This window comes from Falco cherrug, chromosome 12 (assembly GCF_023634085.1).
Source record: "Falco cherrug isolate bFalChe1 chromosome 12, bFalChe1.pri, whole genome shotgun sequence".
NCBI lineage: Eukaryota > Metazoa > Chordata > Aves > Falconiformes > Falconidae > Falco > Falco cherrug.
This window is the reverse complement of record NC_073708.1, coordinates 5584091-5597480: the sequence shown is the minus strand read 5'-3', so window position 1 is coordinate 5597480 and position 13390 is coordinate 5584091. Positions and strand designations below refer to the sequence as shown.

Sequence of the window (13390 nt, the reverse complement as noted above, 5' to 3'; positions counted from 1 at the left end):
AAAGCCCCACCACAGTCCTTTTTTTTTGTCTTTTTGTGGTTTGTTTTTTTTTTTTTTAAATTCCCCTTCTAGCAAGCAGAAACTGGAAGATGCAGCAGACTGGAAAAAAAAATCCAGCAATAAAAGATTAGCTTCAAACATCTTCACTTAGCCAAAGCCCAAACCACCTCCCAAAGTGCTGCATTTCATTTGGTAAATCTCCAATGAGAGTTTTTCAGAAAGGCACCCACAGAAATTCATACGCCTGTTTTCATCACATTTCCCATGCACGTGTTCGAAAGAAAAAGCACCAGCACCAGCTAATTGGGGCCAGCTCAGCTATGCTCTCGTGCATATCGAAACAATACATTTACAGCGGTCAGTCTGTTTCTGTGAGAGGCAGGGAGGATAAACCCCTTCTTTTAATAGGATCTAAGCACTTGTCCAAAATTCCCCAAAAAAGCCCAAACTGAGAGCTCAGCATCTATGCTGAAGGACATGGCTCTTGGGATCCTGGCAATCAGGTCTGAAAGCCAGTGGCTGGGGGCAGCTGGGGAAACAAGACCCCCCCATACAGCTTTGTAGGTCCCAGGACACTGTTTCTGAAGGCAGGTTTTTCCCTTGGGAAACACCTATCTGGGGGCTGCCCACCAGCTCCCGCCTTGGCAGCGGCACAGGGGCTATGGTTAGGTTTGGGTGGGACTTGCGGTTTCTTTTTCAGGCAAGGCTGGCAGCTTGGTTCGTTAGGAGGCAGGGTGTAATTGCAGAGTGAGGCAGGAAGATACGCAGTGGCACCAGCTGGGTGAAGCAGAGCATCCCAAAACGCTCGGTGCAGGAAAGCATCCCTTAGCAGGTGCCGCAGCAGAAATAATCGTGATGCAAAGCAAGGAAGGATGCTATAGAAAGGAGGCTTTAGCTGAAACCAGCCTGGGTGCTCTTCTCATTCATCTGGTGCTGGGGCTCTGGGAGAGCTGCCAGAGGGAGAGCCGAGGAGTTGGTGGTCACAGGGGACAAGTGGATCAACTGCTCCAGGACACCTTTGGAGCTCAGGCTGTACCTTTTAAGTTTTTATTACATGGAAGCATTGGCTTTTCTTTTCCCATGCCTCAGTTTCCCCTCCTGTGCACACGGGGATTTTGCATTCCCTCAAGAGGCTACACGGCTTGAATCCCAAAGGCTGGCAAAGACGCTGATGTAAAAAGCTGAGCAAGGGTGAAACACGGTATTACAGCTTGATGTTGCCCCTGCCAGCTCTTCATCTGTACAACCCATAATTTAGCAAACCTCATATTGAACCAGAACTGCAAACTCACAGTACAAAGCCCCCTGCCCTACTCAAAACCCCCAGGAGCTTTGCCTGGCCCCAGGAGAGCAGGAGGGCTTCCCTGGGAGCCCCGCCACTCAGCAGCACCTCTCCCTCCCTGAGGGGAGAGGAAAACCTTACGTCAGGCCGCAGAAATGCTCCTCAGCCCTACCCAAACCCTTGGAGCAATTCCCAGGTGAGGCACGGCACCGGCTTTTCCATCCCCAGCCAACCCTCGTCTTCCCCCACCGCTGCCTTTGTGGCCAGCCCTGGGCGCATGGAGGCAGCCCTGGGCACCAGGCTGGGGTCCACCCACTTGCCTATCACCTACGAGTCCCACTGACCATAGTCCCCATCAAAAATCCAGGCTGTTTAACCACAGCCCCCACCCCAAACCTGCTGGCAGTGCCCCGGGTGCCAGAGCGACAGGGCCAGACCCCCGTGTGGTGGCTGGGACAGGCACACCTTGCCTCTGCGCTGCCCGAGCACAGGGCAGTGTCCTGCCCACAGCAGCTGGGCTGCCTGTCCCAGACCGTGAGAAATGGGCTGTTCAAATGAGACACCCCATCCCAGGGTGGATGGGAGTAAAGAGAGACCTGTGACATGTCAAGTCCCAGTTCCGATGGCAGCAGAACTGCTCTCTGTGGTGCGGTCCCTTGCAAGGTGGACCAGGCAAGTCCTTTCCTGGACAGGAAAGCTCCTGCAGACAATATTTCCTCTTCTAAGAAATAAGCCCTACAGAGGTCTAGTAAGAGCTCCGTGTTGTGGCTGCCAAGCAAGAGTTGAGGTATATGTCCAGAGGGGCAGAATTTGTGCTTGGCTAGATGACAAGGCATGTAGGGATGCTCAAAGCCCTCCTTGCCCATCCACACCACCACGAATGAACCCCAGAAGAGGTTGACAGGCTGTGTTTCTCAGATGGGGACATCCAAAAGGATGTGGCTGGCAGCATGGCCTGTCCCTTGTGACCCCAGACCTCTCCAAGGCAGCAGACCTTTCATCCTGCTGAGGCTTTGGCTGTGCTGGCAGCTCCATGGAGAAAATTGCTGAGGGAGCAGGCACCTGATCCGTGTGGTTTCCTGTCTTTGCAGGCACCATCCAAGGACATTTGTGGAGCCCACTAGCTGCTTACAGAACGTATCCCAGGGGGCCTTCAGGTGGAGAGAGCAGCACAGGCAGCCTGCCCAGGAGCCAACATGGAGCAGAAGATCAGCTCTTTCTTTAATTCCATCTTGGAGCTCATCCGTACCAAGCACGAGGAAGGTGTCTTCAACACTGTCTGCCTAGCTGTGCTGATGGGTCTGCCCTTCGTCGTCCTCATTGCTTTCATTTTCATCTGCTGCCACTGCTGCTTCTGCAGCCGAAAGGGAGAAAGCAGGAAGAAAGGTGGCCCCAGCAGCAATGGGCAGCTGCACGCCGAGAGGAACAAGAAGAAAAAGAAGAAGAAGAAGAAGGATGAAGAGGACCTGTGGATCTCGGCTCAGCCCAAGCTGCTCTTGCTGGACAAGAGACCCTCCTTGCCCATCTAGCAGACAGGAGGGCATTCAGGCCCTCCTCTCTGAGATGCCACCAGTCCTTTCAGCTGTGCACTAGGAGGGACGAGGAGATGCCAAAGCTGCTGCCACTTTATGGTGACTTTCAAAAGAGGCTGAGCCCAGCGGCTAACCAGCGTGTTGAAGGGCCAGCAGAGAGCAAGGCAGTCAGGCGCAGGTTTATGTAAGCCACTTCTGCCCAACCATGACAGCATGCCCAAGGGCAGAAACCCCGGCAAAGGACAGGTGTGCATGTGGACACGTGCCCTGCTGAGCATGCAAGGGTATCCTGCCACCGGGCCATACGTACCTCCTGCCATGAGCACAATGCATGCACCGGGCTGGCACGCAGTGAAGCGGGTGCGAGGCTCTCCCTCTGCACTCATATGCAAGCACACGCACTGTGGCGCAGGCAAGGGTGCGGGGGACCATGTGCACTCAAAGACCGAGCCACCTGCTTGCTCCCCCTGCACAAACACGGAGGGCCGCATAATGAAGTGAGCCCAGGCATGCCTCATTCGCTTGCCCGGCCGCGAAGATGGCACAACTTGACTGTCTAGGCTCTGTCCAAACTCAGCTCACGCTGGAGATGCAAAGAAAGCTGAGAGCAGCTACCCCACAGCTCAAAGATGTGCCATCTTCCTGGCCATCAAAGGCAACTGAGAGCACCTGAAGCCAGATGCCCTCAGCCCAACCTTAGAGACCTCAAGACACCACCTTAAGGCAGCAAAGTGGAAGGATGCATTGCCACCCAGGTGAGAGGCAGGGAGGAGAGAGAAGGCTGCAAGACCGGCCCTTTTGCACCAGCACTTAAGAAGACAAACCTTTCTTGAAAGACTGTTTTATACAGACTTGCCTTTAAAGAGCCCACCACGCTACTGCAAGAGTGGAAACGCAAGCTGAGGCTGTGTAAAGGCTTAGCTATGGGCATTAGAGTTATTTATTGAATGACTACTAAAGAAGAACAGGACCAAAGGCCCCTCTGTTGTGGGGCTAGGCACACTGAAGCGGTATTGAAGCAGCAGACACGCTCTCCCAGCACACTCAGCCACCCCCTCTCCCTGCAGCCCTTGTGCCACGCATTAAACACACGCAGACCCACGAGCACGCGCTGCTGCAGGCTGATGCCATGCGGGCAGCTCTGTATGCTGTGCAGAGGGCTTTGGGAATGGCTGTCAAGCCTGCCTGCTCTGGGATTTGGCATGTGCTGTAGGAGCAGAGGCGGGTAAAGTTCATGCCCACAGTCATCCCTTACTCAGGGATGCAGCGTACAGCTGGACTCTGCACCCCTCTCCATCCTCATCTCCCTTGGATGCATGACGGCTCAGCCAGGCAAAGCAGCTAGAGACCACACACAGCTCTCACCCCTACTCTGGTTTTAACCTTCTGCTTCCCCTAGGGCTGCGTGCCCAGCCTACCTCCCAAGGAGCTCAGGGTCTCTGCCTCCCCACTCTCCACCCCGCCAGGCTTTGTCTCCCCCAGCTTGTTTTGCCAACGAGGAGTGTGCGCGTGTGATGACAAGCCCCATCACATCTGGGTTTTGCCCAGCATCTGTACACTGGATGTTTTCCTCCCGTTTTCTTCCAGTTCCTAAGAGCTGCTGGAGCAGACCAGAGCTACCAGCCAGAGCCAGACATCTGGGGGGACGAGCAGCCAAATCCATGTGAGCAAGCCTGGATGGAGCTGCTGGACACAACCGCTTCCACCCCAGGCAAGGACAATGCCACCTTCCCCTGGCTCCCAGGGCACGTCCCACTGCGGGGCAAAGCCACCAGTTAGAAACAGCTGCCTGTGCCACCCAATCCCAGCACAGCCTGTTTTGACCCATGCGGAGAGGGTGGTAATATTAACATCACGTCACTTCACGGGGTTTGGCTGTGTGTGGCTGTGCTGGTAACAGCCGGGAGGCCAGGCTCCTCCTTGAACAGCCCCTTAAATTGACCCCATATGTGCCTTAATTTTCCAGCTTGCTTTGTTACCATTGAAATAAGTAACTCCCTCCTCCTCCAAAACATGAAGCAATATACAATGCTATAAAAAAATCAGGATTTGCCACAGCTAATCCTAGAGAGAAACATGCAAGAATAGCGCTGGTCTCTGTCCCAAACCCCTAGCCCAGCCAAGACCCTGGAGAGCCAGCACTATATTTGTAATATTCCTTCTTCCTTCCCCCCATCCAGGTACTTTTCCCAGCCCTCCTACCTCCACGCTTACCAGGTGGGCAAAGCAGCCTCCCTGCCCAGGCAGGTGTTCCTGCTGCAATCCAGAGGCACCGGCAGCCCTGGAGGAAGGGCGGCGCTGCCTGGAGAAATAAAAAAAATAAAATATCAGAGCGAAGGGAAACACGATGGGAGGTCAGAGGCATACCCAAACAAGCAGAGGCACGGAGGCAGGCAGCACCAGCAGAGTACAACCTGCCTGGTGTGGAGCTGCTGGGCTTTGCGCAGCTCCCAGCAGGAAGGTCCTTCTCTGGAAGGGGAAGCAAGTAATGTTAGGTGAGAGCAACCAATTCCTACCAGAACTAGAGAACTGTCAAGAAAACGTGTGTTGTGTTGCATGCAACACGTCTGATCCAGGCTTTGGGGAGTTCAGAGTCAAGTCTGAATTTCAAGAGCTCCCCAAAATCATTCAGACCATCCCAGGGCTGGGCAGGGCGGGACTAGGATACAACCCTACCCTGATCCATCCGACCAGTGGATGGTCTGAGCCTCTGCACCCTGTAAAGCACGCGGGCCACCTTGCTCGAGGGGTGCTGGTTTAGCCATACCACGCACTGAATAAGCTGCTTCTTGAGACAAAAGCAAAAGAGCAGCAACAGCCTGAGGTGCACCAGAACCCGCCACCCATCAGCAGCAGCAACCCCACCCAACCCATGCTAACAAGGCAGCAGGAGACGCATGGTACACAAACCCTGCTGCATGGGTCCCCACTCTCCAGCCACCGCACTGCCTCCCCACAACTGCATTTCAATATCAACCTTTTATTTTCCCTAAACAGTTCACGTAACAGGGGGAAAGATAAACCAAAACAAATTTTTTGGTTTTATTTTTTTTTTTTAATAAAAAGAACCCAAAAATAAATGACTCAAACTGCAAACAAATGCTGTGTCTCTAGCGCTCAGTCGTGTGTTTATTTTCCTGGGGAAATCTTTCTTGTATCTGCATCCTGGCCCTAGATAAGACACAGGGAGAGCTCGGCGGGCAGAGGCTGTGCAGTCTGCCTGCAGCCAGCTGTGCAGCTCAGAGACATTTTCTTAAAGAAACAGCTTAGTTTAATAAAATTTAATGGTCTTGCCTTGTTAACGAACTCAGCCAAGCTCCTCTACCCAAGGGCAAAAAGTAGCAGGAAGAAGAAAAGCTGTGTTTGTGCACTGCAGGAGGTGGGCTGCAGAGGAGTTATTTTAACTTGCAGAGGGTCAACAGCACAGACTAGTTAACCCCAGTTGGTTTTGATCAGACAAGTATTTCACGGTGTCTGCAGCTTCTCGCAGCTGCCTGCATTGGGTAAGTCGTAAGACCAGGCACACACCACTACTGGGCAGAGCTTTCCAAGTCATGCACCACTGAGGTCTCCCTCCACAACGGCAAAAAATAAAAACCTGCTTCTCACCTGGGTGATGCACCAGGCTGCACCTTGCCTACAGAGCTGAGGCTCTGGAAGAGGCTGGTGGTATGAGGCATGCAGGACCACAGCAGCGAGCAGCTAGAAATGGCAGACACACACTTTTGGGGGGAAGGAACGAGCAGTGTGCCCACCTTGCTTCTCTGCAGACAGCAGCCCTGCACATTGTATTCAGGGCCAGGCGTTCAGGGGTACCACGGGCTGCAGAGGGAAGGGGAAGTTCCTGGGTCCTAGGTTAGAAACAGGCAGGGGTTGGGGTGAAGCTGAGCATCTTGGCGCAGTCCAGGGATTGAGGGGATGCAAAAATTGCCCCCACAGTCCATGAAACCCCACTAGGAGGGAAAATTTGGATCTTCACTGACTCTTCCCCTCTATTTACTCAGCCAACAAAGCTCAGAGCCGTGACCAGAAGTAGCACTGCTGCTTTGCAAGCCAGTGCCCAGTGTAATAAGACACTTCTATCTTCTCTCCAAATTACACCGTTCAGAGGACATTATCTTTGGGAAGAGGCAGGCCTTCTCCCTCCTCGTCCTGGGTAAATGCTGGGGAACTGAGTGAAGAATCCACCACCTCTCCACCCGCAGCAGCATTTCACTGAGGTCCCCCTACAGCAGCACTGGCCACACTGCACCCCAGATGTGTCACACCAGATGGGTCCTTGCTGGTGGGACCCAGCAACAGGACAGTCCCCATCTACACAGTGATGTCAAGGCAAAGAGGATCCTTCTTGGATTCTAATTCTGCCCCTGGGCGTGTTGCAGACCAGTATATAAAATTCAGGTGACCTCAAGGCAAGGCAGAGGTTTTCAGAATATGTTTTGGCCCTACAGCATCACCATTACAGGGCTGAGTATTGCAGCAAAACAAGGTAGTAAGAGGCTCTGACATTTTTTACAGGACTACCCGAACCAGCCTGAACCTTGAAACCAGAACGGCCAAGTCCTTAAAGCAAACGAACTGCTTTAGCTGAGTAGTCCCAGCTTCTGAAGCTGTAGCACTGACTCCCGTTAACCCCAAAAAGGTCTCTCCACAGAGGCCAGCTGGACGCAGGGCAGTTTCTCCTGCACTAGCACGAAGAGATGATGCCATCCTGTGGCTGTTTGGGAACACTGACTTCCTGCAACGGTTTTCAAGCTGCCTCCACTTTGACTGCCCTTCCTGGTGAAAGAGGGACACATAATTAGAAGGGGTAAGTAAACTCTCCTGAGAAACTGCAAATAAGGTGTCTTATTTACCTTTATCTCTGAAATACAAAGCTCATACCTCTTAAGAGAATATTCCCTGCTCTCATGTAAGATTCAGCTTCAGAAGGAGATCATGTCTACACTGTGCCCTTTAACTGAACAACACAGCAAAACCTGTTCTTGCCTACAGACAGGCGACAGGAAGAAATCACTTCACCACAGTAAAGAACCCTCATCATTTTCCTGTGTTTTTCTCTCAAGCTCTTAGCACAGAACCTCTGCTATTTTCCTTTCCTCCCTCTGTTAGTCTCCTCCTTCCCCCAAACCAGGGCCTGGATATCCTAACACGGCTCAGATGAGTCTCTGTCTGCCCATGCACACAAGAGGCACACTCCTGATAGTACTCAGCTTTGAGAATCAATCCTCTAGCTAGCTGTCCTCAGCCAGGTCCTAGCAACCACAGACCAATTAATTGCTTTGCAGTATTAAGTCATTTAAGAGATCACATAGCCCCCATCCCTGTTTTAGAGCAGACTCTGAAGACCTAGTCTGGGCCTGAGTATTGCTCCATCTCCGTAAGGAAGGCTTAGTTTAAATGGGAAGAAAAAGAGTTCTGCCACCCAAAGCAGACAGAAAAATTTTATGAGCTCCTTTATTTTCTATTTCATTACTTCCCCCCAAATCCAGGAAGGATTCTTTAAAATGTATTACTCAGTTTAGCACTGGGATAGAAAAGGCCATTAAGACATAGGACAACCATGCTCCAATCTGCTCAGACAAGGAAGCCTTTGAGCAAGCATCTGTTGGTGAGCTCATACTTCTTTTCCCTGGCTGTAGCTGATGGTCCAGAATTTTAATATCTGCTCAAGGAAAGAAAATAAAACTCACCTTTATGGCTGTGAGGAAAAAAAGTAGCCAAATGTGAAACCATGCTAGGGAGAGCACGCACGATTTGTTTAACTCAGAGATACTCATTTTAGAGGCAGATGACAAGTATTATCATTTCAGCATCAGTAGCTACCGCACTGCTAATGAAAAAACAGAAGGTGGCAGATGGGACAGTTGCATGGAGAATTTTTTTCATGGTCTGTAAGCGCCTTCTCAGGCAAGCAGTATGCAGAGGCAGGTTTGGAATGGTAAGCAGAGGATTGGAGGAGTATAGCCCTTGCACTCACCCTCTTCTGGGCCTTGCCCAGGAGTGTAAACATTAATTTACTGCATGTCTTCTCAGGCTTTTCTTTGGGCTGGGAGACAAGAAGACACAAGCAAAATAGAAAGCAGGATTTTAACCTGGAGATTAGATGATACTGGAGGTTGAGGAACCCAGACTACAGACCTCACTTGGGTTAACGAGCCTTGCCAGCAGCCTGACATTTCCCAAAACTCAGCTCTTTGACTGCAGGAAGAGTAGGGAATGTGCCCCAAATGATGAGGCAAAAAGGAAAAGAGGACCACCCACAGACCAAGGCAGGGAGAGGGGACAATCTCAGGAAAGGGCTCTCTGATGTAAATTAGGGGGATGTTATTTTTTAGTGGGTTCGAATTTAATTTTTTTGAAGTCTGAAGCAGATGGCACCTGAGAGAAGGACAGAATTAAGGGGAGTCAGCAGCCTGGGGTTTAAGAAAGAACAACATGTGTTAAAGCTTGTTTTATGTAAAGTTCATAGAAGGTGCATACATTGGATCGAGCAGGTGTTTGTGTTTAGCCAGTCAGGGGAGCTACAGGGATGCTCCCCACAAGCCCTCTCCCAGTCTCTAACAGACCATCCACCAAGAGCTCCAAAGGCTGGAAGCAGGCTAGGCTGCAGATGCAATCTCTGGGGGCATGCTGGTCAGCGATTGTGTCCAATGTATTGGAGAAAGCTGTCTGAATCTAACTTGTTAAGAAATACTGAATCTTTGGGTACTGTCCTTCACAGAGTTCAGCCCTGATCTTGTTCCTCTTCCCCGATACGGACCTCTTCTTCCTCCCCATGGTTGGCTTATTACTGGAAGACTGAGGATGGATCTTCATCTCAGTAAAAAGGATGGAGAATTCATGGCCTTTCCATGGCTCCCGGTTCATGCCCTGGGAAAAAAAACCCATGGAATTTCTATTACTAAAGCACCCAGACCAGGTGTTAAGAGTCTACCACTACTGTCCCCCCTCTAATACCATTTAACTCTCCAATAAACAGAGACGCTATTGTTTACCAGATTTTGACTGTAATTATAACCAGTCTTCCAAACACTCCTAATATAAATCAAATCTCTATCCAGTTTGGAACACAACAGGACTGAGTCATCTTCAAATCAAAAAATAAGCCTGTACAATGAGATGCACACCAAAGCACGCACTGAAAGCCAAGGCACAGGCTACATGAGACAGTGAGCCAGCATCCCACTGTGTCTCCTAGTGACTGTTCTTTTATGTGCTCCCCTCAGAAATCAAGGCAGCTCAACATCAAGTATCTCTGCCCACAAGAATAAGGGAGCTATGCGCTCAAATCCTCTGGATCCAGGGAGGACAGAATAAGAGCTGGAAGTTTCTTTATGGATTATTTTCCCTTCAAATGAAGTTACTTAGGATAGCCTGGGCAATCTCTCCTGCTCCAAGGAGGGACATCCCACGCATGTGTTTTCTCAGGGCTAGGGAAAAGAGTTAACCACCACACAGAGCTCTGCTGCTCACCTCACTGTGCTTGTTCTCTCCATATTTCCTATTCAGGTTGGCCAAGTGGCAGTTCTTGTACCACAACACAGCACGGTGTGTCAGAGCACAGCTGCTGAGAGCCACATCACTGTCTCTGTCCCACACAGTGAACATCCAGCCATTGTGGTAGGTCATTGCATCCCCTAAGGGAAGGGATGAAAGACATGAATAGGAGTAAGACACTGCAGTTGCTCAGCCTAAGGGCTTATACACCCTTCAGGCAGAACACAGCAAGCCTGTCAAGGGAAAAGCAACAGCACAGCATAGATCTGGACAATACTTTCTAGAGGGCTGCTATTAGAGGGCATATCCTAGGGCCGGATCCTCCCAGCTGAAGAACTAAACCTTATGGCAAGAGAATATTAAAGCATTAAGTGGAAGACCAAGGACACAATGGCAATGGTAAGGACCTACCAGTGGCAGAAGCCAGCACCAAGATGGCTACTGCTGCTGGGCAAACTCCCATCTGGAACAAAAGCCACTTTCTTTGCACTTCTCACCTGGGAAGCCCCAGAAGTTGCTCCCGAGTCAGCATAGGTTACCTCATGGAAATGCTTCCCGTTCTGCCTTCTCAGCTGGCGTTTCACTGGGTTAGAGCACCCTCTCTTCCCCATGGAAAAGCAACTGTTTCTCCTATCTTCTGAGGAGACGGGCCTGTGGGCACACTCTCCTCCGTCTTCCTAGGACTTCCAGGCTTCTCTCCTCAAAGGGTACCACATCTGCTCTAACCTGACCTAACGAGCTCCCACACTACTGGAAAAACAAATACAGAGGTCCCAGATTCACTTCCCTGTGCCAAGCAGAGACAGCACAAGTACAAGGCACTCCTCACCGGCATTGCCTCTGTAATTCCCCGCTGACAGCCTCTATCTGTCCCTGCTCCAGGCAGCCTGGAAGAAGTCATAGACAGCACAGACAGATTCACTAGCTGTCTGCAAATCCACCCGGAGCTCATAGCGGATGGAGCTGCTGCTTGTGAGATTGTGCAGCTTGTCAAGACCTAGAAGGAAAAAAAAAAAAAAACCCAAAAAAACCTCTGTAAAGGGAAAAGCTTGTTAACCTTTGCAGTCCTAGACTCTTACCCTGTAGCCATTTTGGTTAAATCGGCTATTTCCTGCCTCCCTCCTTCCCTGCTTGATGCTGTCATGACATTTTGCCAAGTTTATGCTGTCTTATCTCATTTTCTGGCAAGAGGCAGCAGCATCAGAAAAAAATCAAACAGCCTAAACCAACACAAGACTGGCTGTAGTGCAACATTATTTTTCCCAGAACATTTAAAGACCCTTGCGCTAAAGACCTTGACCTATTTAGTGCTGGATTTTCTGATCCACAGAGAGTTCACTAACAGGACAGACAAAAAATGACCAAGTACACCAAGTTTTTTGTAGTATGCTGGTCTTAGCATTTTCACAAATGCAATTTCCTTATTTCCCCTCTCCTAGGAACACCCGAGCCTGAAATAAACCTTTCCAGAATTTGGCTTGCTCTGGGACTTCTCCAAAGCCCAAAGATGTCAATAGAAATACTTAGTGGGCCTTTAGAGATCCCTCAATACTTCATTAGCATTTCTAAGGAAGACACAAAAGCTGACAGTTCAAGACTGCAGGCTTGGGGGGGGCGGGAAGTGGATAGCTCAGCATTTAAGTGCTTCTACAAAGCTAATCTTCAGCTCTTCACTAGTCACACCCGTGTACCGTACCAAGCCAAAATACCCCAGTGTGATCTCCAAAGCCTTCCACATAATTTTCCCAGCGTTTGTAGAAATCCACCCGGCCACTGCTCTGCCTCTGAAACACCTGCAAAGTAAGTGTGAGTTCATGACAGGTTGAGGAGATACAAAGAAGACAGAGATCAGAAATACTCATCCTGATTCAGACGCAGATGAAAAGGTGACACATTCAGGAACAGACAGCTCTACCCGATGGTACACTGCACCTGCGCAGGGTATGCACAGGAATCCATTTCCATTTTCTGACTGCACAGAAGCGCTGGGGTGAATATTTAGTTGTGTAAATTTTACAGTTTACTTTCTACAAATGCCTGAATGTGATCTAAAAGTTTAGACAAAAGAGACTTAGAGACAAGATACACCAGACATTTGGGTTTCTAAACTTCACCAAAATCAGAGGGACTTAGCATCCACAACCAAACAATGAAAAAGCCTTTGAGTGATTTAGCTTCCCACATCATTCCTACCAACAGCCTGAGATCAGCATCCACCACCCTTCCTAAAACATGTCACTCCATCAAGAAAGAGCTGAAACATAGTAGCACAGTAGAGCAAAAGGAGCCTCAGCTAACATCAGTACCAAGTCCACTTGATTATGTGGGCAAAAAAAACCAAAGAGGTGCAGAGAATCACTGACTATCCATCTACCTCCATCGTCACAGTACACCTGCATCAGCCTGCTGCCATGCCCATTCAGGTAAATGGTGTACGTGCTGCTGGAGGCACTTCTGCTGTCTCTGACTGCAGCCTGCTGGATACGGGTAGAGGAAGGTAACAGTGAGAACAGGGAGGGCAAAACTTCACACCAGCAAAGCAGGCCATAGAGCTGGAGGAGGCATTTCACACCCTTAGGAATCTCCTAAGGACAACAGGACTGGAAGAGATGTAAAGAACGCAGCAGCTCCCACTGTACACTCACACAGTGCCCAGCTGCATCAGCAGGTTGCTGCTGGCAGCCTTTCCCGCCACCTGGGAGCTGGCACATGGATGGGGTCCCCAGGGGCCACAGGAAATACAGGAGAAGGAGCCCTTGTTTGTGAAGGTGGGAGTGTCAGCAAACAGGGACTTCAGTTTCTCTGCATTTCACAATTTGCCCACAATGGACAACCCCTGTGGGCACTAGCACAGTAAAAGAGGCTCCCACAGCAAGCTGGCATGAGGTTTTGTTTGATTTGCTACCATTCTAGTGTGCATTTCCTCACTTCCTGACCTTCGAAAACAACCTCGGCAGCTACCCAATGCCGCGAAAGTACTTAAAGATCTGTGCCCTACCATTACCGGATGGTGCAGAAAGATCTCTAGCATGTCATCATCTCTCCTGCCCACTGGCAGCTCACCAGCAGGCTTTGT

At 50.3% G+C, this 13390-nt stretch overlaps 2 protein-coding genes and 1 long non-coding RNA gene across 19 annotated transcripts in view; 1 reads left to right on the top strand and 2 right to left on the bottom strand.

Moving 5' to 3' along the window:
* Nucleotides 1-139, bottom strand: part of LOC114016956 (uncharacterized) — a 70771-nt gene extending 70632 nt beyond the window's left edge. For all 17 annotated transcript variants that reach the window (XR_008734658.1, XR_008734652.1, XR_008734657.1 and 14 more), the window contains exon 1: nt 14-139. This is a non-coding gene — a long non-coding RNA (uncharacterized LOC114016956). The remainder of the gene's footprint in view (nt 1-13) is intronic.
* On the top strand, nt 123-5869 carry KIAA0040 (KIAA0040 ortholog). Its single transcript, XM_027811227.2, is given in 3 exon segments — nt 123-1478; nt 2374-2438; nt 2441-5869. Coding segments are annotated over 3 exon segments (477 nt in total). The 5' UTR covers nt 123-1437; the 3' UTR covers nt 2812-5869.
* A 3384-nt stretch (nt 5870-9253) lies between these two features.
* Nucleotides 9254-13390, bottom strand: part of TNN (tenascin N) — a 28849-nt gene continuing 24712 nt past the window's right edge. The window contains 6 exon segments of the mRNA XM_005443352.3: nt 9254-9687; nt 10291-10454; nt 11144-11311; nt 12011-12107; nt 12678-12768; nt 12770-12820. Coding sequence (XP_005443409.2) covers nt 9493-9687; nt 10291-10454; nt 11144-11311; nt 12011-12107; nt 12678-12768; nt 12770-12820 — 766 coding nt within the window. The 3' untranslated portion in view covers nt 9254-9492.